General features: G+C 46.5%; 1 protein-coding gene across 4 annotated transcripts in view; it reads left to right on the top strand.

Moving 5' to 3' along the window:
- LOC125708317 (disabled homolog 1-like) overlaps positions 1–26,356 on the top strand; it is a 93,322-nt gene that overhangs the window by 18,900 nt on the left and 48,066 nt on the right. For 3 of the 4 annotated variants that reach the window (XM_048975764.1, XM_048975766.1, XM_048975765.1), the window contains exon 2: positions 18,764–18,971. In XM_048975764.1, coding sequence (XP_048831721.1) covers positions 18,905–18,971 — 67 coding nt within the window. In that variant the 5' untranslated portion in view covers positions 18,764–18,904. Of the gene's footprint in view, positions 1–18,763; positions 18,972–26,356 lie in introns of those variants that run through there. The other variant, XM_048975763.1, reaches the window with a different exon arrangement.

The following is a 26,356-nucleotide window of genomic DNA, read 5'->3' as shown; positions in this document are numbered from 1 at the left end:
GGAACAACCCAGGATGGGGGGCCAGCCCATAGCAGGGCACACTCACACACCATTCACTCTCACATGCACACCTATGGGCAATTTAGCAACTCCAATTAGCCTCAGCATGTCTTTGGATTGTGGGGGGAAACCGGAGTACCCGGAGGAAACCCCACGACGACATGGGGAGAACATGCAAACTCCACACACACGTGACCCAGGCGGAGACTCGAACCCGGGTCCCAGAGGTGTGAGGCAACAGTGCTAACCACTGCACCACCATGCCACCCCTTAGCTGTAACATAATATTTAAAAAAATATATTATTTCCTGTAAAGTAAATTATTCTTGTATGTTGATATTGATTCATTTCCCTGTTAAGGTAGTAGTTAGCATCATATTTTTCATTGTGAGTTCATCTTTTAGCAAAGGTGTCAGTAACTTTAGGTGCTGTTGTTTAAGACCATGATGAATGTGGCAGATGTTACTCTTTCTCTTAAATCTCCATCCGGCCTCCTGGGATGGATGCGTCTGAGTATCTAGCTCGTTCTGGTAGGCTGGAGGTACCGTCGGGTTTAGGGTGGCCTTGCCTTCTCTAGCTCTTTTACTCCTGGATCTCATCCAAGTGTTTTTGACAGCTTGTGCTAAATGGGCTCTTTCAGCTAATAGTCTAAGTCTAGAAGGAGACGAAGAAGAGGGAAACAATAAATCGCCACGGTCCTCAGAGGGTAATTTGGAGATGCCGGGTGCCTCACGGGACTGGAGATGTAACGTGTCTGTGGGATGGACACCTTGGGCTGGTCTTTCTTTGCTTTCTGGCATGCTTTTCGCCCAGGATGATGGAGAGCATCCATAATCATTGTTTCTTGTCAGAAGTTTAATTGGCAATTTCTGCCAAGAGCTTGTTGGAAGGTATTGCCAGTCTCCCATCACCCGTCCAGATCCTGTTACTTGTGAGGGAATCTAATAACCCGGCCAGCGGCCCCATCAGAATCCAGCAGAAGCGCATCCTTGCAGGCTCTGCATATGCAAGGAGGTGCGACAGGGTGCAGCGGCATCTTAGAATTACCAGAACGTCACCTCTGATGGTCACTAGATTCTCCTTGGGGTTGGATATCATTTGTAGTGGATGATTTTGGTGTTATGATGAGAGCAATCTATTTCCGATCTTCCTGTGTGAGCTGTGGATTATGATAGCTCGAGTCCTGTGGGTGAAACCCCCCCACATGCAGAGCCGCTGGTGGGTGGGGCTTAAAAAAAAGGCTTTGTATCAGTCTAATATTCAGAAGCCCATCTAAAACCCACCTTGGGGGCAGCTGAATCCCAATAAAGTCCCCCCTTGTTTTCCATCTTGCTGATATGGATGCGAAGGCGAATTCAGCTATTTAAGATGATTTAACTCATTTAACTTCATTAGTCCTAAAACGCCAAGAGGCCCTGGTTTATTGGCCCCATCCGCAAGGCGTAAATCTGCTTCCTGTGCTTCATTTGCATATCATAAGAATCTTTAAAGTAACGGAGGAATTCGAGCGGCTGCTCTTGGGCTGTTTTGCAGTCTCCACAGTCACAGGCACGATTGCATGTGAACGTGATGTAGGTATACATCTGTACGCCCATTCCGGCTACCTCCTTGAAGGGGGGTCGTTCCACTGGGGTGGCCAGCAGTGGATCCAGCCCCAAGCTGTCTGTTTCCATGGGGAGGGGTTGTGGTTTGGGCCCGTTTCCATGGGGAAGGGATGGGAGCGGGGGCCGGATCACACAGCGTGTGCACGGTGACAGCTTTGCAGGAATGCTGATGAGGACGTTTTCTGATTTGTTCCTAAAGCTGATTTACTAGTGACTCCCCCCCCCCCCCCCCGCCCCCGGCAGTGGTCGGATGCTCTGTGGCGTTGCTGACTGCCAATCTCCATCCTGAATTAAGCATGGACCCTGTGTCTGTAAACGCAGCGCTAACTCTCATACTCACCGTAACAGGGTGTAACGTGTTCTCCGTCCTCTAAATTACTCGGCGGTGATTACATTTGGGCCTCTGGCCACCCATGACAATTTTGATACATTTCTGCTGCACTTAAAAAAATGCATATTTTGATAAACCCCATATAGGTGTTATGTAGTGTGTAATGTATTTAATGTATGTGATGCATCGACAGCAATGTGGGGGAACGCTCCAGTGTGACCTGCCTCTTAGTTATATAATGTTCCAAATCTGTCTGGATGTGTTAGTGTATACAGTATCACCGACACAGTTGTATGGTTTTGATGACGAATTCTCAAATGCGATGTTTTACTTCTAATGGCATTTGTTGCAATTAGACATTCAGCAAACAAATCACATCAGTCACATTTGCCCTGCCACAAACTAAAGTAGAATATGTATTTAACCGTGATCGTGCATACCTAACAGTTGTTTTACTAAAGGTCTAAAGGCATATTTAAATGTACATTTTTGTAGTGTCAGAGTATTAAAGAGCAAAGAAGTAATGATGCATTTGTTAACGGCGAAATGCAACTTGCACACCAGCAATGGCTCTGGACTACAGTACGACGCTGAGTACCGCTGTAACAATGTCACACGGCGGCTGCTGTGAGCTGAATTTAAACTGAGGCTGAAGGAGGAGACGTTCACAGCCGGGTTGGTGTGGAGGGACAGTGTGTCGAATCTAGACTGTGTTTCTGTGGTGCTGATAATTAACTGAACTGAGGGTTAAACTCTGATTCAAATGCTTTTGCTTATGTTTGTTATGAATGAGTTTTTTCAAAACTCTTTATGAACTCACAATTGTGACCGGTTAACCTGTAAATGTTGAGTTGAATTAACTGGCTTCTGTAGTGACGTGGCACGAGCCGGCATAACTCTCGAGGGCCTGGGAGCCGCCCTGGACACGTGCGGGGAACCCTGATTGCCGATTCTAGTCACAGAGCCACAGTCCTGTGCATTTCTTGCAATTGGCTGTTGATTTGACCGTCTCCCCGCTGTCCACATTTCATTGCGTTTGCTGCTTTCTATGTGTGAGTCTGTCATTGGTTCGTGGACCATGATTGATGGCCCTGAGTACCTCCCCCTTGTGTGGCAGGTCTTCATCTCTGCTTTCGTTACTGACCCTGGCGCTGTGCTAACTGGACACAGGAAGCTTTGGTTTATTGGCTGGAGGCCATTTTAAAGGCACTGTCCCTTAAACACTACAGATTCAAATAGGCAGTTTACTAAATTATAATAAGACCCTGTATTCTGTTGGCTTTGACTGGTCATAGTATTACTACAGGGTCATAGACGGTTAGCATTTTCACAGTAAATCTATGTTTGAATGCTTCTGCAAAGTATCTGCAGAAATCTTTGCTGAGGAACCAGTAAATGCTGCCAGTTTTTATAGAAGGCAGGTGGCTGCTGCTGTTGTGGTGAGATTTTGCAGCCACAGGTTCTGTCCCAGGGGTTGGACATGCCTCCCTGTCCTCGGCATGGAGATGGGGGGCGGGGGAGGGGGGGTCTTCTGGCAAGTGAAGGAGAAGCCATCCAGCTGTGTGCATGGGACCATGGTGCTGAGGGATGGGGCCTGGAGTTTGGGATGGACCTCTGCTGGTCCTTCAGTTCACAGTATCTGAGATCAATCACAACCTGGAATTTCAATTTGATTTTAAGTGATGGACCTACAAGAAAACTACAGATTAATGAAGTTAAAAGGGAAAAACAACTTGTTTAAACAATTCTAAAAATATAAAAACTTGGTGCCTGCATATGTTTTCACCCCCCTTGAAGCCCCAACCACTACTTTCAAAAGCCACTTAATTAGATCTCAGTATATATACACCTGCTCTGATAGCACCTGACACCAGAGCAATACCACTAAGTAAGGGCTACCGCCAAGCAAGTGAACGCATGGAGACCAAGGAACTCTCCACACAGATCAGAGACGAAGTTGTACAGAAGTACAGATCAGGCTTGGCTTATAAAAAAATATCCCAAACCCTGAACATCCCAAAGAGCACCATTAAATCCATTATTAGAAAATGGAAAGGTTATGGCACTACAGCAAACCTGCCAAGAGAGGGTCGTCCACCAAGACTCACAGACCGGGAAAGGAGGGCATTAATCAAATTCATCAATGTACAAAGTATTGACTCTGGGAGGGGGTGAATAATCATGCACGCTCAGGTTTTATTTTTTGGTCTTATTATTTGCATCTGCAAAGTGTTAATTGTGCAACCTGAATGATACAACCCCCCCCCAAATTTTCTTTAAAATTTCAGGTTGTAAGGGAACAAGATAGAGAGAATGCCAGTGAATTCTTTTGCAAGGCACTGTAAACCACACAAGTAGAGTCCTAATTTGAGACTGGGTTTTTAGGTACCTTGAATATGTTGTGCATGATGGGATTTGAATCTAGACTGTATCTGAAACTCCCTCATATAGGACCCCTGGCTGCCCACGTCGTGTGGGTTGCATGCAAATTTGCATTGTGTTACGTTGACGGGTTTATGCTAATGAGCATCCATCATGTCCACCAGTCGCTAAACGGCCATGTGATCGCTGATGCTCTACACGAGGCATGCTCCTCGTCCTTCCCCATCCTCATAAACCTTCTGCTGATGTTCCTCTGCCCTTGACCAACATGACTGGTCCATCTGTTGTCAGAAATGCACCCGTTTCCAATTGACCAAATGCTGTCTTCCAGGGATTACGATTTCAGAAATGGGCTCATTGTAAAGGGAGCTCCCCCCCCCCCGCAGAATGGATGTCTCAGCGGAAAGACAATGGTGTCCCCAGGAGCGACGCTTCACAGACACGCTTTACTGTGATATCTCACCATCCTAATACACGGCAAAGCTCTTTGATCATCTCCGACACGACCGCAAATCCACAGAACAGGGTAAAACACGTTTAGTCAGCAGCAGTCAGACCGTAAAGGATGTGGATCGGGGGGTGCGTCTACTGAGATGCAGCAGGCCGCACCTGTTCTGCAGAGGCGTTCCGGTAAGCTGGCGTGGGGATCGCCACAATGCCTTCGTTATGAGATCAGAGAAATCCTCACGCAGACATTTGGGCCGCTTAATGCACCACTTGGCGATGGCCTGCGCTGAGCCACTGTGTTCCGTATGAAATGGCCTCTGGCTGAATGTGCCAGAAATGTGGCATGAATGGGCTGGCTTTCCTGAGGCTCAAATCCCGCACGCTGATATCCCCCCCCCCCCGTCGCAAACATATCTGCTCGCCTAAGGGGAAGGCCAAAAAACAGCTCTGGCAACCCTGATCCCCAGATCCCACACCGGCAAATTAGTGAGCACAGACAAACCGCGTTCTGTCATCTTACACTGCAATTAGCTGGTGAGGGTTTTGCTTGGAAACACTCAGTGGCGGCTGTTAGGGGCCTGGCTGGGCGTCTTGCCGTTCAGCGTATTCGCAGCACGTTGCCTTTTCCTCATAATGCATACCGAAGCGCCGGCGGGTGGAGTCTCAAAGCTTCAAGCCCTTCAGAGCTGTAACTGTAAGTGAATCAGTGGAGCCATGTTTGATGCCGGATTATCTGAGCAATGCACTGGCGTCTTGGGATGCAGTTCTAACCCAAAAAGTCACAGATTGCATGGAAACGCCGACTGCAGAAGAGCGCCGAGTGATTTCTGCGGTGATGCGGCCATCTGCAAACAGCTCTCCCCTTTAGCATAGGAATGCGGGCCTGGTCCTTGTCAAAAGGAGCGTGAAAATGCAAACGCAAAAGTCCCAAAAGCGCTCCGTGATTGATTCCCATCAGAGCTCACCGGCTCTTTAATGATTACTCATGTGCTTTGAGGCAGAGGTTAAATATTTCACCACCAAGAGTGATAAAATGTTCTTTAAGCTAACCAATTAGCCTTGCTCGATGCTTCATAAAATATTTAAGCAAGTGGTATTGACTTAACATTAGCATTACTGGCAAGTGTCTGAGTGCAGAGGGATCTATTTATTAGTTGGCGGTCATTTCCTACCAAAGCATCCAGCCATTGTCTTTGAGTCTTTTATTTGGCCTTGAAAGCCGCACGTTTAATGTCTGTTTGTGCTTCCTGGATTAACGAGTGGTAAAGCTGTGTTCGTCATTTTAATGGTAATAGCTTGTTGTTGCTATGCACTTTGATTTAATCAAGTCTTTTAGATTTAATCAGCATTTACACAGAGGCGGCTAAACGTTTGGTTTAGAGATTCACGCTTGCTTTTCAAGCTCTAACGCTCGCACAGCAAGGCCAGCGAGGCGGGCTCTTCTACGTTCCCTCCCCGGGGTGACATTAGCAGAACACTGCCATGGAAAAGCGAAACACGGGCCGGTAATCGGCTTATTGTCGCCGACAGGAGAATGCACAGTGGCTGCGTCTCCCGTGTCACTTCCTGGCGCGATGGCCGCATTGAGAAGATTTGCGATCAGCGAACTGGAATTTTACCCTTGGTCTCCAGCGAGACGCAGATCTCCGCGGAGCGAGTTTCCTTCATTTATCCGATCTGGCAATTCGGCGAGATTAAAGAGGAAGCCGTAGGAAGCTGGGGAAGCACCAATGGCAGGACAGAGCTGTCTAAGGGGAGTGCAAGACTTCTGCGTGACCCCAGAACAATCCTGCAGAAGCTACTTGTTTGCGCAGCGGATTTGAATAATTGATGATTGCCTCCCTCGTTAAACCCAGATTTTCTACTCTTAAAAAAAAAAAACAGTATTTCTTATGCCTGGTGATTAAATCTTTAGGCTTATTATTCATTAGATATATTTATGTGCCTGACATTCTGTGCTGTAAAAGTGGGTTAGACTGTTTCTGAGCAGAATGATTTGCTGTTAGATATCTGTTAGCATTCTTGTAGTATCTGGCAGTCTCCACAAATTGGCTTTATGAATTCTTAAAGACACGTCCATTAAAATAAGACCAACGACGGGCATATTTAAAATCTCTCTCCCTTGTTGACCCGACTCTAGAGATTAAATGCATGTGGGTGACGCAGAATGGAAATATTAAGCGGAAAAGGCACTGGAGTGAGCGATACTAATTAAGGCGAGGGCAGGAACCCAGACACAAAGGCAGCGCTCGTCCTGCATGAAGGCAGGGCGCAAAGAACAGGCTCCAATTTACATTTTAGCGGGAGTAACAAGGAGCGCGGCGGTAGAGTCACAGGAGAATGCTGCTCATTCCTTATTCAGGCTTTATTTTCCCTCTGTAAATCATGAAAATACAGAGTGCCCAATGGTTCAGGCGCGTGAGTGAAGTCAGGGAGCCGTAAGCTGGGCCCTCAAGCTGTCGCCTCAGGAATAAACAAAGACGCTCCCAGTGACACTCCCACCAGCACGCAGTCCCTCCGACACGTGATCCTTCACCAGTGAAGGTGGTTAATGGTTTAATTTGATTTACTCATTATTTCTAGCTTTTAACGTCGTCGACAGCGGAACGTTAATCGTAAATACGAATTCCTCCTCCTTTAACAAAGGCTGCTTTTTCCACCGATTGATTCCTTTAGTCTCGAAAGGAGGACGGTGATATTTCTGTCGGATGTCGGATTTTTCCCTGCAGTACTGGGAGTGTTTAGCCGCCTGCTGAGATGGATCTGCCCTGCCTAATGAGAGCTGCTAAAATGGCGTTCCTTTGCTGCCGTTGCTGCTCGAGCGAACCTGCGAGTGAGATGCACCCCCCCCCACCCCCCTCCCTCTTTACTGCCTGACCTGAAATCCCCCTCCTTACGTGTGGAGCTCCGGAGTTTCCCACCTCTCACAGCCTCACATGAAATCTCTTCCTCTCTTCCTCTTTTACTCTGTTGTCCAAAGCCCATGGTAAAGGTTCCTTTGCGTATCCATGGTGATGGTGTTAATGTGAGCAAGGAGTAGCGTGAGGTTGGGAAGCTCCTCCTTGTGACCCTGTCCAGGATAAGCACTTAGAAGATGGATGGATGGATGGATTAAAATAACGTATAAAATAAATGAGATCCGTCCCAGATGAAATGGCCATGACGTTGGCCGATGGCTGAGGATAGGCCTTCTGAGAAGGACAGGCTGCAAAACACCAGTCAGATGTTACTACAAAGGTTGATTGGGCTTCTCAGGTGCTCCGGAGACATTGTATTTCCGTGCCTCTGGTTCATCTCAGGCCGTTGGATATCTAAAGGGCAGATGGATTTTGTTATTGGGAACTTAGCACGGTAAATGACAGGGTGGGGGAGTGTCATGGGAGCATTACCATGGATGGGGGGTTTGTCATGTGGGAGGAGATGGAGCTGTGGCGGGATCTTGCATCATCTGGAAATGAAGCCTGTTGCCTCACATCATCTCGCCTTGAAGGCGGCTACATGTGGTGTCTCAGGCCTCTTTAATGCCTCCCTGGCATTCCTGACTCCACCGCACTCCCAGACCCAAATCCTCTCACTTCGTGGATGTCCATTGAGATGCCGGCTATGCTTTGCAGCCTATGATGCCGGGGGGGCTGGAGGCAGCCTGGTCTCATCCTCAAGAGGGATGTTAGTTCATTCTGTGGGGTCCGTGCTGGAAAACTGGAATTAAGATGGGAATCCATCCATCATTCTTGGAAGCGGGCCACTCAGAAGGACATGTTTTACAAGGTGACTGTGAAGTTGGGATGTCGCCGTATGTCGTTAAGTTTAACGATCCATTCGACACAAAATGAGTGCCTTTCAGTAAGTTGTCTGACGACCGGCTCACCAGACTTAACTGTGTTAAAGTGCTTCCTGTTTACATCCTGTCTGTGCTGTTTTATTTCAGAGTTAGTGAAGGGCGTGTTTTTTTTGTTCACTATAGCAGATGTATTAATTCAATGCACTGATACTTTCATTAGAGGTCTGAGCAACATTAGTTTTTTTAATTATTTTTGTTGGTCACTGGGGAAAAATGTTGCACATAATACCGTGCAAATAGCTACATTTTTGTTTATGTTCTGTTATATCATTAAGTGAATTTCCCTTGGTTCCTTGGTACAGTAAAAAAAAAAAAAATGAAAACGTGTGTGTGTGTGTGTGTGTTTATACATTGTATTTATAATATATTATACTTATAATCATAGGATGCTCCTAGCAATCTGCTCTATTGGGTCCCAAAATGGGTTTAAAACTTTGCTGCTAATGGTCACAGTCAGGTCGTTTGTGGTAAGCAGTTGGAATCTTTCCTGTTAAAGGCCCATTGTGATTGGTCACTAGGGCTGCCACTAACGACTATTATTCGATAGATAAATCGATTAATCTATTGACTATTTTATCGATTGGTCGATTAATCTAAACGATTGATTTTCCTCCAGAAAATCAACTTGACCATTAGTTTAAGTTACTCTATTTGAACATTTTCCGCCCTCAATTTGTTAAGCAGATTAGTAGTGTATCTAAAAATATTAATGAGATGCGTATTGTAATGCTCAAAAGTTAGTAATCTGTATAAATTTGACATATCCTCATGCTTAATAAATTTGGTGAGTCACCTGTGATACAAGCGGTAAGCATGCCTGTTCTGGCGATCTAGAATAGTGCCTGTGTGTTTTCTCTCCTGGTGCTCATGCATAGCGGTAGTGCCATCTCACTTTGCACAGTGTAAAACCACCTTTTTATTTAGTGATAATTTGAACTACTCCCAAATAACAATAAAATGAAAATAAAGGAAAACATTTGTTATAATGAACTGAAGCGTTTTAGAAATCATAAATGTAATTTAAATAATTTTAAAAACGATGCATCGATTTTAAATATTGATATCAACACATTTTCAATATCAACGTCATCGAATACGTCGATTAATTGCAGCAGCCCTATTGGTCACAATCAGGTCATTTCTGATGAGCAGACAAGGTCCTTCCTGTTAAAGACCTGCCGTGATTGGTCACAGTCAGCTAGGGGGCGCCCTATTAGGTGGTGGCATGGAACATGGCATGGATTCCTCTGCTTGTGACGCTAGCTTCTGCTTCACCTCTTTGGGCCCAGCTGCATCTCATCTGTTATTTCTGGAGCTCTTGTGCCTAACTTATGTTTCTTTATGGAGATTAATCAGATTTCAGCACAAGTGCCCTTTCCCGTTTATTAGAATATTACTTATTATCATTATGATCGTAATCACTTTCTGGAGCAGCAGCTCTGTGTGAATTTCCTCTTTCTGCTGTCAGTCTAATTCAGGGCAGGGCTTTGCTCGGCAGTGGAACGTGACGATCAGAAAGGGCTCGTTTTTGGCAAACGCGCCGCGTCCACAGGCTGCTCGCTCTTGCCCTCGGGGTGGCAGACGGGTGGGTTTGCGTGGCATGGCATGCTTCCATGGCTCTTCTGCTCAGCCACCGGCGTGATGGGTTAGTGCTGAAGATGAAATCATCTTTAATCTGCACGTATCTGTCGGTGGCTCCTACTGCCAGTTTGGATGCGGGAGAAAAAGACTTTTTACATCATTGTACCTTGCAGTGGAAGTGACCTGGGGTACAGATGGCTTTTAATTTACGGTAAAATATTAGGAATTGACCTTCCTCTCGTCTGCAGTCAGCTCCCCCAGCCGGCCGGTTGGCTGCGCTTCACATTTTCAGCTCCTTTGAGATCTCCCACCTCCCACACTCTTAGGAAGTCCCATTGAACCTCAGCTGTAAGACTCCTTGATATTGCAATAACCTGACCGCAGGACTACGCTTGAGTCCACATGATACAATAACCCATTTTACAGGTCCTGAATGCTTCTGTTCCAACCCATAGTCTGGCACTGCATGAGTGGCGGACAGATCGGATCTGTCACAGCTAGGGACCCGTTCCCCTTTATAGGACGCACCTGTGAAAGGTTCCGGTCAATGAAGAACATAACTTTGCTGTTGTGATTAGAGAAGACGCAGGTGATTCGGTGGAGATGGTCGTTCTGCAGCCAGATCTTCATCTGCTGTTCTGATGCCGAATGCATGACATTTATTAGCTTTGAAGGAAATCAGAGCTGTTAAAGCAAAGAGCAGATTGGAAAAAGTGGCCCTACACTTGCATCGATTGGAGTCATTAGTGATGAGTAAACAGACACGTGGGCTGGGCCCACCAGCTTGTTAGGGTGTATCTTTGTCCCCTGCTGTAGCATCGTGTCCAGCTGTGGGGTCAGGGCTCCCCAGCAGAGTGCAAGTCATTTCCTGGCTTTGCTGTTTGTTGGAATGGCCCTTTGTGGTAAGCAGGCCACCGCTGTGATGTCATCAGGAGGGTGGGTAGAATGGGTGGAGTGCTGTCCTTCATGTGCCCCGCGTCTCCCGCCATGTCCTGGGTGCCGTGCGAGGACAGACCGTCCCCGAAGGTGTCCGCTGGTCCTCAGCCCTCCTGAGTTGGAGGAGTGCTGGGCGCTGAACTGGGGCCCATGACAGGATTAACAGGCTGTTGATGATCGTGTAGAAATGGCAGAGAAAATGAGAAGGCGTAGCAGATGTGGCGGTTGCGGAATCCTCCTGCAGGACCTGGCACTGTGCGTTACAGACCCGTTTCCTCTCGACAGCCAGCTTTTATTTCCGGCTACTTCCGTAGATCTGTGCTGACTGTTGACTTTACGTCTCGCTGTAATGATTAATAGACATTGTATTAAAAACCACCGTCTGGTAAAATGAGCCATGGGGGCCCTCGCTCAGCAGTGACACCTCACGCCTCCAGGGTGGGGGGGGGGGGGTGAATCCTCTTCTGGGTGCTCTGGTTTCCTCCCACTTTATGATGAATTGGCTTCCCAAAATTACCGGCTTCACTGTGTGATCTGTCCCGCTTTCTGCAGCCCCCCTCCCCCCCCCCAACCCTGTAATGTACGATAGATTAAAATAAATTACTCTAATCAATGTATATATATGTAGGCAATAGTTATTTTGCAATTATGCTAAATGGTTCCTAATATCTTTTTGGATTTTAGATTATAGTGCCGTAATACAGGCTTGATGCGTGTGGGCCGATCCACATTTTTTCAGATCTGATACGATTCTGATACTCAGCTGTCGATACCGATACAGATTCTGATACAAAAGCTCTTTTAATTGTAATATTTTAATATACTAAATATATATAATAATTTTTTTATCTTATTAATTTACTAGGAAATACAAATTAAACAATGTACAGATACTCTATATTTTTAAACAAATCTGCGTTTTTAAATCCTGGTTCAATCGTGGCTCTGCCGGCAGAAGGTTACGCTGAGCAGCAGGTTGTTTCCTGGTTCAAAATTTCTAAAACAGCAGTACACAGGAATAAGGCGAAGCAGGAGACACCGGGAACGACCAGAAACCAGCCAGGTAAAAGACGGAAGTGATATTCTAATGCCAGAGATGACCGTTAACTTATCCGACAGTTTCTCATGACTCGAAGCATGACATCAAGTTATCTTCAAAAGGAATGGGAAACATTAAGTGCAGGTGTGAAGTGCACCGCTAGGACCGTTCGTATCAGGCTCCTAGAAGCAGGACTGAGGTACCACAAAGTAAGGAAGAAGCCCTTCATCAGTGAGAAACAGAGAAGAACCAGGCTGCAGTTTGCAGAAAAATACCTGTTATTCACAGACCCATAAACTGAGAAATGAGCAAAACATAAAATTGTGCTGCTGTCTCTTACTTTTTTGCCGTGGCTGTATGTAAAAAAAAATCTATAATTAGGCTACTACAAACATAAAAACTGTATTGTTCCACCATGTTTGTATGGCTTATTTTAAGCATTTTTGAGGAATTTTGAGTTCAAATTGAATATCTTCCAAGCGAGGACATGGAGGTAGCGATTGCATAAAATGCAATGGATGGATGGATGGATGGATGGATGGATGGACGGATGGATGGATGGATGGCCCCACCATTTTTCTCCCACTGGCAACAGCATCACTTACACTTCATTGTGATCTCAGCGCCTCGCGTATCACAAGCTGTATCGAGTGCACAAAACAGCCCAGGCTAGCAAATCCCAAATCATCCATTTCTTTTTTCATATCACTCGTGTTGTCGCTCATAATTGCATGCACTTTGTCTAGAGGGCTTTTTCACTAAATGCTTCTTCAAAGGCTTCTCCAAAATTTTGTTTTTACAAAGGCTGCAAGTTGCTGTGCTACAAGTTGCTGTGCTACAAGTTGCTGTGCTACAAGTTGCTGTGCTACAAGTTGCTGTTAAAAGTGTAAAATACTCCCACATCGTTGCCTTCTTATCTGAAGTTCTTACGCTCCTCGTACTGCAGAATATATGCGCATGATGTCACAGCAGGTATAAATCACTGCTCTCACATCCACTGAGTGGCAGCGTTAGCATTCAGCTTGAATTCCACAAAAAAACACATCTAAAATAGGAAACAGCTGTCCTGCGGTTGATTTTACAAATTGATTTAATAAGTAATGGCTATCTTATCACACTGCCGAAAACTAAATAAGTAAGTATCGGATGTGGATCGTCACACATGGCCGATACCTGATCTGTCTAATAGGTCTGATCGGTTCATCTCTGGGGCGTATAGTGAAATTCGAAAGCTGAGGTAGCTGGCTGACAATGTGTCTGTGTGTCTGTGACTGTCGATGTACGTCTGTGACTGTGTGTCTGCTACTCTTAGTGTTTGTCTGTGACTGTGTGTATGTTACTCTCAGTGTAACACAGTGTGGTAAAACCTGTTATTTTTAGCTTGTCGGGATATTTTTCAGGTCACCACAATATGCTCACCAGTTTCATAAAAATCTGCGAATGTGATTAAAAAACTAAAAGTTTGTTTAGTTAGGTTTTTCTCTATCATTTTCCCCTCGTTTCACGAGCTAGCCAAGTAGGCTTATCCAGCTGCCCAGCCTGCACTGCCGGGTTCGACCTGTAGAGGGTGTTACTGTTAGCCGTAGTACATGGGGTTTCCTTGGCGCTGTCTTTTTGTTGGCTGTGGGTGATGTATGGGGATTACGTTTGCAGCCTGACTTACGGGCGTCCAATTTCCCGCCTGTTTCTGAATATACTGTTCGCTAACATGGTGGATAATCCCCAAACGTGGCACATCTGTTCGCGCTGATGGTGTAACAGTGGAGCTGCCTTTTGTGTAAGATGCCTGCTTTTGGCTCAGCCTTTCTCAAACATTTATTCGTTAAAATAAATGTTCGCGATTCAGACACATCTGAAACGCTCATGGGAAGAATCGGCTTTGTAATGACAAACTGTGACTGTCACAGAGCGAATGTGGAGCTGGTACCAATATACTTACTTGTGCGATTGCTGTCTGATCAATGCGGAGAAATCATTTTAGTCCAAAGACTGTTGAGCTGCATCACAGCTGTTAAGGACGGCAACACATCAGTGCCGAACAAGTGAAGTCAGTCTTACGACTGCGATAAATATGCATTTCATAATTCTGATGGATACATGATGAGCTCATCTTTTAATCTAATGTTATGTCTCTGTGAGACACATTAACTAAGTCAAACAGTGTGCTTTCTGTTGCTTTAAGGCACATTCTAGTGAAATCAGCCGAAGTCTGAATCTGTCTTATGGGAGAATGTTTATTGTCGTTTGAATTCCCACAGGATCATGTTTACATTCTTTAGGTCCTAAAGTGAGCATTTATTAATGTATAATTTCTGCTTTAACCTGCATGGTGATCTGACTGGTAGATTCTCTTGACATAACACAAATAGACGTTCAGAGCATGTAACTCAATATTACTAATAAAGCAAAAGCATCTTAATATCAGTGATGGGTGAAATGCACTTTAAGCCTAAATATAAATGCACTTTCACAGAGCTCCTGGGGACAGTGGCTTCACATAACGTACAGATTTAGTAAATCGCGGGTCTTCATCCAAAGCTTTGTCACTCTGTATTGCCTCCTGGGGGGCTTCAGTGGAGCTTTTGCTGAGAGTCAGCTCTTGGTAAATTTTTTTTCTGAAATCTAGGACTGAGGAAATTGGGTCTAAACTTAGACGGCAATTTTTGGAACATTGTGCCATATTTGTGCTCAGTAAATGTGGCTGCTTCTCCCGGAGGAGAAGTTAACCCAGATTTAGGGAATCGGCTTTAGCGTGTATAGAGTGGGGTGTCTCTGTTTTGTCTAGCTAACAGGGTGGAGATGAACTGAATACCGTCGCTCCATCGTTGGTCCTGGGTCTGCGCTTGAATGGACACAATCCATGCATATCATCCATACATCTCCCCGTTTATCCTGGCCGGAGTGACTGGAGGTCCTGGAACCTATCCCAAGCAGCACAGAGCATAAGGCCGGGGTGATTGGAGGGCCTAGAACCTATCCCAGGCAGCATGGAGCACAAGACCGGGGTCACTGGAGGGCCTCGAGCCTCTCCCAGGCAGCACAGAGCAAAAGGCCGGGGTGACTGGAGGGCCTAGAACCTATCCCAGGCAGCATGGAGCACAAGACCGGGGTCACTGGAGGGCCTGGAGCCTATCCCAGGCAGCACAGAGCACAAGGCCAGGGTGACTGGAGGGCCTAGAGCCTATCCCAGAAAGCACAGAGCACAAGGCCGGGGTGACTAGAGGGCCTGGAGCCTATCCCAGGCAGCACAGAGCACAAGGCCGGGGTGAGTGGAGGGTCTGGAGCCTATCCCAGATAGCACAGAGCACAAGACCGAGGTGACTAGAAGGCCTGGAGCCTATCCCAGGCAGCACAGAGCACAAGGCTGGGGTGACTAGAGGGCCTGGAGCCTATCCCAGATAGCACAGAGCACAAGGCCGGGGTGACTAGAGGGCCTGTAGCCTATCCCAGGCAGCACAGAACACAAGGCCAGGGTGACTGGAGGGCCTGGAGCCTATCCCAGGCAGCACAGAGCACAAGGCCGGGGTCACTAGAGGGCCTGGAGCCTATCCCAGATAGCACAGAGCACAAGGCCGGGGTCACTAGAGGGCCTGGAGCCTATCCCAGGCAGCACAGAGCACAAGGCCGGGGTCACTGGAGGGCTTGGAGCCTATCCCAGATAGCACAGAGCACAAGGGTGTATTGGGATAACCGTTAGGTCAGCTGTTCAAACCGAGGTGTGAGGACTCTTCAGCCAATCAGTCCTCTAATTAATAATCTAATTAGGGAGTTGCATCGAAAACCCACATACACAGCGGCCCTATCTGGGTAAGATTGCCCACCGCTGGTGTGTGGCTAAGTAGGGCTTGCGATCCGTGCTTGTTTATAGGAACTCATGGGTTTGAATTCCATCTGCTATCTAACCACAGCCCTTCCTCCCCTGCATGTCACCTCAGCTGATAAATAAAAATGCTAAATAAAAACGTGTAATGTGCACCTTGGATAGGATGCCAGTCCATCGCGGGGCACATACAGCAGGGATGTCATTTAGCTTAGCTGCACATGCGCGGATGTGAACATTCAGACTGCACACATTTGAACCCCTGACCTGACAAAATGAACGGTGTGACTCCGAGGGCGACCCTTAGTGTGTCGTGTAGCAGGTTTGGCAGATTTCTCACACACTGGGCTGCCAAATAACTGTTCTGAACCGTCTAAGATAGCTGGTAGGCAATGTCTTTGCGGGATGAAGCTTCCCAACCAAGATGTTGAAAATGTCTTATCCTTTGCTGTTATACCTCCCCCGATGGCAGGAGGAAATAATTACGCTCTTGGATGCTATTAGCGGAGAGCTCTGCTTTTTGCTTCTGGCTTTTGTAGGAGTTCAGCGAACAGAGAAACATTGTTCTTCTTGTGGCTGCTCCACAAATCTGACATCTTCACCTTTCTGTTTTGAGGAAACCCTCTGATCATGTCCTCTGCTGTTTCGTCTTGTTTCTCTCCAGTTTTCTTGAGCTAATAAGTTGTGTATCTTGTGTATTTGGTGTTTAAAGACATAAAGGTGATAAGTGATGGGGTTCTGGGCGGCATCCTGGTGGTGTAAGGATAGGGGAGTTCTGGCTACGTTGCCGGTGAAGCTGGCTGATCATCCCCTTTCGTGAAAGTAGCTGTGGATCTGAGCAGAGCTGGTTCTCTCAGGGAAAGGCTGACTGCCGATGAGCCCAGTTACTAGGAATTCTGGGAAATAGTTCCTGCTACTTCATAGGGTTGCGGTGTGCCTTGTAGATGTGCTGTGGTGACTATCGCAGCATTGGCCATACATTTCATTTCGCCTTATCATACCAAATGACACCGAAAGCCGCCACTGTTTACACTCCGCAGAGCTGCAGGATCCCACCTGACGTCATCTCACGTTACTCGAGCGACCTGTCTTGAACTCCTGCTGACTAGTCTTTGCCGAACCATTAAAATTCTGAAAAATGGAGCTTCATTAAATATGAAATACTGCAGAACATTATTACAACAGGACACTGTAATTAAGAAAAGGAATGAGTCGAGATGGAGCTCGTTAACTATTCAGCAGCATAAGCGTGGATGCATTTAACAATTTGTGTAAAGTGTTGCCTCTCTGGTCAGGGTCATTTTTATGAATGCCAAGAACATCAATTCTGAAGTGCAATTTAAAAAAAAATATATATATTTTATTGATATGCTACCGTGCTCAGCTGGGCAGTGTCAGTGTTGCTGCACTGCATGTTTCGAAGCATCCAGAAGTGTGGCACCCTATAATACAGTGCAGTGGTTTGTGAGGTAAAACATTCATACCCACACACACACATGCAGGTTTGTGTTCCTGTCTTTGTGGGGACCATCCATTCATTTCTATGGGCATACCCCTAATCCCAGCCATGACAAACCCACCCAGCCCTAACCCTAAACATAAGTAATAGAACAAAATACTTTTTCCGTTTTTAGTGTTTTAATTGCATTCACAGATTTATGTAAAATTTAGTTTCTCCTTGTGGAGACCAGAAAAATATTAAAATATCAGGTTTTTATGACATTGTATTGACATTTGGTCCCACAAATATGTTGCCTGCTTTTCTGTCCTGGGAATGAATCTCTCCATCATCAGTGTAAGACGCTTCTCCCACACTGCACCCAAACTCTGGAATTCCCATCTCTCTCATATCCGTCGACTGGATTCTGTAATAGAATTGAAAACTCATCTTTTTCATTTAACCGGCATATTCACTTTGAGTCTGTTTGAAATCTGTCTATCTGTTTGAAAGCTCGAGACTTATTGGTTCGAAGTCTTTGATTTTATGCAACCTCTTATTTTATTGGTCTTATCGTGTTTGTGTAAGTTAGTTTTACTTTTGTGAGGTGACCTTGAGTCTTCTTTTACTGTAAATGCATGTATTTATGTGTGTGTGTGCGTGTGTGTGTACATATATACATATATACATATATATATATATATACGCTCAGTATTAGATGGGTGTTAGTAGAGGGCTTATATTCAAAAAAATAATAAAATAGGATATCTTTCAGGTTTACTCAGCATTTGGAGTCTAGATGAACACACATGGGGACAAAATGTAATATATATAATATTTAGTTCATGAGTGTTTAATAATATGCAGTTATCGCTTTGAAACTGAGCTGCCTGTCGCAGGCACAGACACTGTCTACTTTCTGGAAAGATCTTTGCAGCGGCTTCTTGTCTTTCTGCGATCCGGCAGCAGCCAGAGATTCACATTCGGCTCCCCGTCGCCGTTAGTAATGCGCACGGCCCTCCGTGCTTTTAATCTAATCAAAAATGCATCGAGCATGCTGCCTTTTCCGAGCGATCGCCGCCACGGCCCGCCTCTGTCCTCCCTGAATGAAGCTCCTTTCCAGTCGCTGACGGCCACATGCAGTCTGTCTTCTGCCTAAAGAAGCAGTCCGACCTCGCAAGGAGGATGCTTGCCTGGTCCTCAGGTTACCCTGGAGTCCTTAAAAATGACCAGCTGCAGGCTAATGCTTTTTAGGCACTTTCGTGAAATCCATATGACTGCAGCCTTAAACTGTCACCCGCTACTCTCCCTTACTAAATCACGCCCCCCGTTCCCATCCCGCAGCCCTCGACGAGAGTGACTGAGATGCCGTGTCAGGGTTGAGTGCGAGCAGCGACTGACCGGCAGTGCGCGGGACCCCCCTGAATGAGCCTGCGTACGCCACCGGACCGGACCTGCTTTGAAGAGGAATAAGGACTCAGTAGGATGTCAACTGAGGCGGAGCTTCAGCCGGCTGCCAGACCCAGCGTGAGGAAGGAAACCAGGAAGAGAGGTGAGCTAGGGGGCGGGGCTGTCTGCCTGCCCCGCCCACGTGTCCATGTGTATTAGTGTGCCTGTGTCCAAGCAGTTTACATGGAAAAGACTTCGATCACTTCATGGCTGCGTGTAATGTTAACGTTAGCTAACGAGTAGCGTCAGAAGAGTACAACCAGCTAGTTGGATAGCAGAACGCCTTTAATATTTAATGTAGTAGCATTAAAGTTTGCAGCCAACAGGGGGCCTTATAACTTTGGGGCCCCCCCACTCCAGTGCCTGGTTTGAGTGGCGGTAAATACTGCTGATCATGAAACTGCTGCGGCTGATCAAAACAGTAAGTTTCTCGCAAAGCTTTAATTTCAAATTCTGTGTTTAAATGGCAACACTTTCTCATCCTCAGCTCCTCGCTCATAAGGATCGTTACTAATTAATCAGAAGACTTTTATTCCTTTCAATATGAACCTTTTTCTTCCTGGTTATAATCCAGCATTTGCTAAATGAGGAGATGTCCTGGCTGCCTCCCGGCTTTCACAGACGGTGACACAATGCTGCCTAAATGGCACATCTCAGAGACTGACTCTCTTTGTCATTTTGTACCTGTCCTCATGGTCCCTGGAAAGGCCACAGCGTGGTCACTATGAAGATCATGCTGCTTCAAGGTCTGTTTGTCCTCTGTTTCAAACAGGGCCTTTTTAAAGGCCTTTTTGAGGGGCCATTGAAGGTAATGTGCTCTACCAGCCAGCAGGGGGTGGAGTTTACGATACATAGAGCATGTCATGTGCTCTGCCAGTCAGCAGGGGGCCTAGTTTACAATACGTGGCGCATGTCATGTGCTCTGCCAGCCAGCAGGGGGTGGTGGTGTTTGCAATACACAATGTATGTAATGCCCTTGTCTTTGAAGCGGGAAGGTATTGGGGTCAGCCACTTACTTGATTGGAATATTTCCAGATGTTATAGTGCAATTTGATGGTTTTGTTGCCTTTCTAGACAGTTGACGTCCAAACCAAGCTTTGGTAACAAAACATCTCAAGATTCCCCTACAGCCAAATCTATGTAGGATTCTTTGATTTGGAAGCTCAACTAGGGTGACCAGATAATCCACTGAGCTAGGAAAGGATTTGTAAACTAACTTTTCAGTGAGAAGGACCTGGATTTCAATTAATCACTAAGTTCTCACTGCTGATCGGTCAGTCTCCTATAATCATGCACGTGTCACTAGTGTTATTGTGAAACAGCTGGATGAGTCTCTCAGTCAAAGAAACACACCAGTCAAAGCACAAGAAGAACTGAACGTTTTAGCCAAGCACAGTAGCCTTTCAGTTTTAAAGCATTTTGTAAAACCTGAAGCTATCTGACCAAGCTAAGCTCAACTGACAGGGAAAGGCAGATACTGTAGCCATAGGACCCATTCATATGAATGTGCAGCGCAAATAATTTGTAGCATTGCTTTACATTCATAATGGCTTTAAACCTGTTTATTTATCTATTTATTTATTTATTTATTTATTTTTTTTCGTTTTCATTATAGCCTCCTCACTTTGAATAATGCGGATTTTTTTTGCCTTTACATGCTACATCTGGGGTATTTAGTAATTCAGTCGTTCTTTAACATTGTTTTCCTTCCTATTTGCAGTTGTCACGTGGAGAGGCCCTTTTCTGACTGTTGTATAAAGCACATGAATGAAATCCAGCTTTTAAGCTTTTAATCCTGCCGAGGCGCAGGCATAATGTGGCTCGGGGCAGAACAGAAGCAGGCTTTCTGCTGCGGAACCCAATTACAGGCACTTTTGTGCGAGGTTGCCGTGAGCGCAGGAGCTGTTTGCTTCCTGATTGGCCGCTTTGAAACAGGCTGGCGGTTAGATTATAAGTCGACACGTACAGTATGAAGCTGCCCCCTTTTTCTGTTGTTATTCCCACCTGGGTTTTGCTCTTTTGCTCGTTAGTGAGACATCCTATGAATTTACCCCAGGAATCTTCCATCAATCTACCCACTTACCAGATGCTAGCCCAGGTTGTGGGTCTTGCAGGAACTTTGGGATTTAAGTTGTATCGACCCTCGAACAGGACTCCGGGTGTGCCAACATGACCCATAACCATATTCAGATGTAGGACTCTCCCAGCCTGTTATCCCACCATGACTTTATAGATTTGCGGTCAGCATTTAAGTGAATGACAAGCCTCGTCATACCTGGGTCAATTTGCGGCCGTTCTGTTGGTTTGCGGTGCTGTTCGTCCTCTTGGTAGTTCCCGGCTGATGTAACAGGGCCGTCTCGGCTGTGATCTTGATTCAGCGCATGCAGTGATGCGTGAGACCTTCGACCCTGTAAACTGTGTGGAAGAGGGATTTATGGATAGCTGACTGTGAGTGCTGTGGGCTGGTGGAGGTTGACTGTTTGACGTGTTTAATTGTGCCGTTTCAGCATGAGGCTTTAATAAACATTTAAAAACCCTATTTCTCTCAGGTCAGTTTCTGACAAGCTGCTTTCTTCATTATTACGGTGGCCCAGGCTGAGTGATGGCATTCAGGGGACTTGTTAGCTGTCCTGGGGGCGGGGACTCTGAAGGATGTCACTTGTTGACATCACTGGGAATCCCCACAGAGCTCGGAGGCCACGCCCAGACTTTTTTCAGCGTATTTATCTCTGTCAGCACACATCACCCCCGCTTCTGCCTTATTCTGCCAATGTACCTATTTATACCAAACGTTAGGCCTCTTTCTGCGCATCCCTTTCCACGCCTCCGTTTCCCATGAGGCTTCCACGCTACAGAAGGATGAAGAGTAATGCAGGTGATGCTGACGGGCTCACTGGGAATCGTAGGAAACAACCGCAGTCCAGTCACCTGAAAATCCTCATTAAAAAAAAAAAATGATCGAAATTGCAAATGATTTTTTTTTTTTAAATCTGCCTTTAAGCGATGAACGCATTTGTTGTTTTTGTAGCAAACTCACAGTGTTACATGGGGAAGACCATGTTTTTTATGGTAACCTTGGTTACGATTAGTCTTGACGTCCAGTAGGACTGAACGTGCGAGTGCGTGATGGGGAGGAGATGGTCTCCTGGCGGAAGGAGCTGTTTTATCTGTAGCTCTGTGTCCCAGCGTTTCCCCCTGATAAGGGGCTGAACCTTAACTGAGCTGCCTGTATGCGCCAAGCATGAGAAAGAGAAATTCCACTCGCTCTAATTGTTTAATCGAATTAAATATCTGTTACTATGTAACACTTACCGGGAGACGCTGTCCTCGGTATCTTAATGCCATTGGATTAATTTGTCTAATCAACGCGTTAATTGTTTTTCGTCTTTTCTGTATATTCCTGCTGCTGCTTTATACCAGCGTAAATGTCCTGTAACGTCTGACATACAAATATGATTTTACCTTTAGGGTGAAGCATCTGTAGTGTTGGTATATTTTTCTGCCTTGTATGTTTATTACATTTCAATTCCTGCTGCCTGAAAGCAGTGTCATTTTATAGTGCAGAAGGGAGACGGGATAGGTCAAATAAAATGTGTTATTAGAATTCCTGACCTTTTAATCTGCTCTTTTTATTGTATAATCACTCATTCATCTGACAGCTTTCAGTGCATATAGACCGAGGAAAACAGGAATTTCCCTGCTTTGCTGGAACGCCGCTGAAATATAAATGCGTCTGCATGAGGCTAGAATATCTGAAAGTCCACATGCGACTGTATTAGGCAGTCAATTCCGCGCATGGGAATGGGCATCGCTGGCAGATTGTGCGCCGTCTCGTTCCCGGAATGCGGGAGGCGGCCGGCCGAGTGCATTTCCATATGCTGCGAATGGGTGTGGGCATTTCCGTCTCAGGGCCGCCTTAAATAGCTATCAGAGCCGCCTTAAATAGCCATCAGAGTGCATTCAGCGTCAGCGTTTTTTTCGTACCGATTTCATACCGTATCCGGCGCCGTGTGGAAATGCCGAATGAGGCTGTGTTTAAGCTGAGGAAGCTGTGGATGGAGACGGGCGGGTGGGGGTTCGTTCTCACCCCTTTGGCCCCCGCTAACTAGCTTGGGTTCCGGGTCGGGCTGACTAGCACCTGCCTGTGTGCCCCTTAGCAAACCCGCGGACAGTGTAAACCCATCAGAACCGAACACTTCAAGACTTCCAGCTGCAGGGTGAATCAAAGGCCACTTTAGCCCAGATGCCCGTGAGGCTTCATGGGGTAACAAGCTCCTTAAAGGGTCCCCTATCGCTGAGGCTGGGGGCAGCATGCAGCCATTCTCATGCATCGCTGGGTTACTCTGCTCCCCCCCATTTATACTCAGTGGCTGTGCTGCTAATATTGTTTATACTTCACGGAGATCTTCGTTATCACCAGTTCTGTGAGCACATGTGTGAAAGACGTTTCTGTTCCTTCCCAATGCCTCCCTCCACTACGGACTGCTTTCCTGCTACAGCTTGCATTGCAGGTCCTGCTCTCCAACATCTATAAGGAGGAGGCAAACGTAAGCTCCTTAGCTTGCTGGGCTGACCAGGGAGGCTCTTCATGGAGGAGCGGGGGGGGGGGGGGAGGGGGGGGGGGACCGCCATTGTCTTTCTGTAATTCCACTTAATGTTGACCTGTGCAGTCAGCAACAGTGATCTACAGGAAAGACTTTGTAAATAATGTAAGTCTGGCTGTGAAGCGTAGACTGGTTCTATTTTAATGTTAGAGGGGAAAGAGGAGATTTATTTGGTTTCTCTTTATCCTTGGACTGTTATAGGACTCTTTCCCGGATAGATTGGTCATTTCTTTAGTTTATTTGTATATAAATATTTTTTTCTACAAGCCAGCATGGATCAGTGTTGTTTTATTCCTGATGTCTCAGAATATTACCTTGTAATGGGAAACTCCTGATATATTTCTCGGAAACCCTGATGGTAATGTTGAATGCAGTGGGGGGGGGGGGGGGGGGGGGGGTGGTGGGGGTAGGGGGGGACATGCCCTGTGTGCTGTGCATGGTTCGGGGTTTTTCCCCGGCTCCGGTTAAGGAGACACCTGAGCGATGTGGTCCGTACCTGCAGGAGACGCACAGATGTCAAGCGGCGTCTCTCGTCTCGAAGATTTACTGAGTGCCTCAGCCATGGATGCACAGACAGCTGTATTATTCAGAATAATGGTGTTGGTTCCCAGTTCCTATATCTGTACAGTCTGTAATCTGCTTGTGTGGCACCCCCCTCTGCCCCCCCCTTCAGTGGGCTAATAAAAATTGTCAAGGGGGGAAACAGCAAAGAAATGAAGTAGGTTTCACTCAGTCGGACTGCTGTTTGCCTGGTTTCCTGGGTGTCGGGTTACTGTCACTGGCTGCTGCTGTGTTTGCATGTGTTTGCCGCCGATCGTTGTGCGGCAGGCCAGGGATTTTGATCTTTATTTTCCGTTTTTGTCGTTTGTTCCATACTCTGCTTGCCGTGGCCATGCCGGGAAGGCCCGCCTCTTAAGCTCGGGGCTGAGCCCCCTGGGGTCTGTGCTGAGCCCCCTGGGGTCTGTGCGGACCCCGGGTTCACAGCTTTAACACGTGTGTTCTGTGATTCAGAGTTCATCGATAACGTGTTTCAAACAAACCTGTTTCGCTAAATCAACATCTGAGACAGAGTTAAATAAACATTTCACTTCTCCTTGAATTAGTTTGCAGGTCTCCCCAATTACCATTGTAATTAACCTGTCTGTCTGGCCGGGAGCCTTTGATAATCCTTGGGGGGTGTTTTGGCCCCCATATTTAAGTACAAATTTGTTTCTGTTCGGGCTTTTATATTCAGGATCTCTGAGTAATGCATTGCTGAGCAGCTAAAACCTTATTTAAACAAGGGATTCTTCACCCATCAGTTCAGATTTGTGTAGTTGAGATACAGAGTAAAAGTAAAGTATCAGTAAAAGTATCAAAAGCAAATAGCATGAATGGTTTTGGCGAATGTTCGTATGAATGGTGAATGTTTTCTTGTAGATACAAGATGTTCTCGGAGCTCTGTCCCCTCTTTGAAAGACTTGCTGTTCTCGGCTGAATCATATCTCCTTGGTAACCAATAGAGTTTAGTTCATCTTTTATTCAGCGGGAAAGTATCGTGGGCCGAGCCTGTTAGAATCAGTACATTATTCAAAGTGTCTCCGGGTTTGTTCAACATCAAGAGAGACTCATTGACCCATTTATCATGAACAAGGCCATGCAGCCACTCTAATCTCTTATGACTGCAAAAATATCAACTAATCCAAGAAGAAGCTTTTCCATCACTGAGGTTAACACCACACACGGTGTCACATTGACCAAAGCTGAGTTTTGTGGGTTTTAATGGAGGCTGGGGAGCCTGCAGTATTCCGTGTTTTGCCTTTGTTCCGTGGGATCGATATCAGTGTCGTGTTCTGAGCCTGGCGGCGCTGACCACAGGGTAAAACCTCATCAGAGTGAGAATCCCACTGTGGCTCCCGGGGGCCGCCAGCGTGACCCCTGCGTGTTTTTCCGTCAGGGTGGTTAATTTGACGTGATTTGATTTGATGCGAGTGACGTGGTTGAGAATCACTCCGCAATACTGGAGTGTTTCAGGGCGTAAACGTCTTGTTATACTGTATGGTAGCAGTGTCTTCGGCATTTCAGATCTCCACCCTGAAACTCGTCTCCTTCTCTACAGATGGCACCTTTTTTAACAAATAAGATTCAAAATGAATTTCTTAGCTCCGCATTGAGATTCCGGTTCCCAGACCGGGATGTTTGGTGAAGCTTAAAGCGATTCCTCTTGGCTAAGGGCTCTGACACTCCTGCCTGCTTTCGCTGAGTCTCCATTTCAGCCGGGGGAGAATCTCGGAGCTGCTGGGAAGACCTCCGAGTTACGGTCTGCTTCACAGCCCCTCTGTCATGGCTGACTCACCAGACAGCGCACAGTAAATGAAAGCAGCGAAGAATCAGAGGCCTGTTTCTCATCGTCATTAATATTGCATGCTAGAGTAATGGGGTGGCGTTCCAAATCTGCCATCTTGTCTGTTTTATCAATGATTTATCTTTTGAGTTTTGTGTCCTATTTGTTACATTTCCACAATTGTCAAACTGTGAAAATGTAGGTTGCTGAGGACAGTGATCTGCTCTGCTGAATCCCCCTGTGTCCCCCCCCCCCCCCCCCGTGGACAATGGTCTGCCCTCCTTGTGAATCCCTTCCTGTTGCCCTGTGGACAGTGGTCTGCCCTCCCAGTGAATCCCTCTGTGTCCCCCTGTGTACAATGGTCTGCCCTCCCCGTGAGTCCCTCCATGTCCCCCTGTGTACAATGGTCTGCCCTCCTTGTGAATCCCTTCCTGTTGCCCTGTGGACAGTGGTCTGCCCTCCCTGTGAATCCCTCTGTGTCCCCCTGTGTACAATGGTCTGCCCTCCCCGTGAGTCCCTCCATGTCCCCCTGTGTACAATGGTCTGCCCTCCTTGTGAATC

Source organism: Brienomyrus brachyistius, chromosome 15 (genome assembly GCF_023856365.1).
Source record: "Brienomyrus brachyistius isolate T26 chromosome 15, BBRACH_0.4, whole genome shotgun sequence".
NCBI lineage: Eukaryota > Metazoa > Chordata > Actinopteri > Osteoglossiformes > Mormyridae > Brienomyrus > Brienomyrus brachyistius.
The sequence above is the reverse complement of the archived record's forward strand: the minus strand, read 5'-3'. Positions and strand labels throughout refer to the sequence as shown.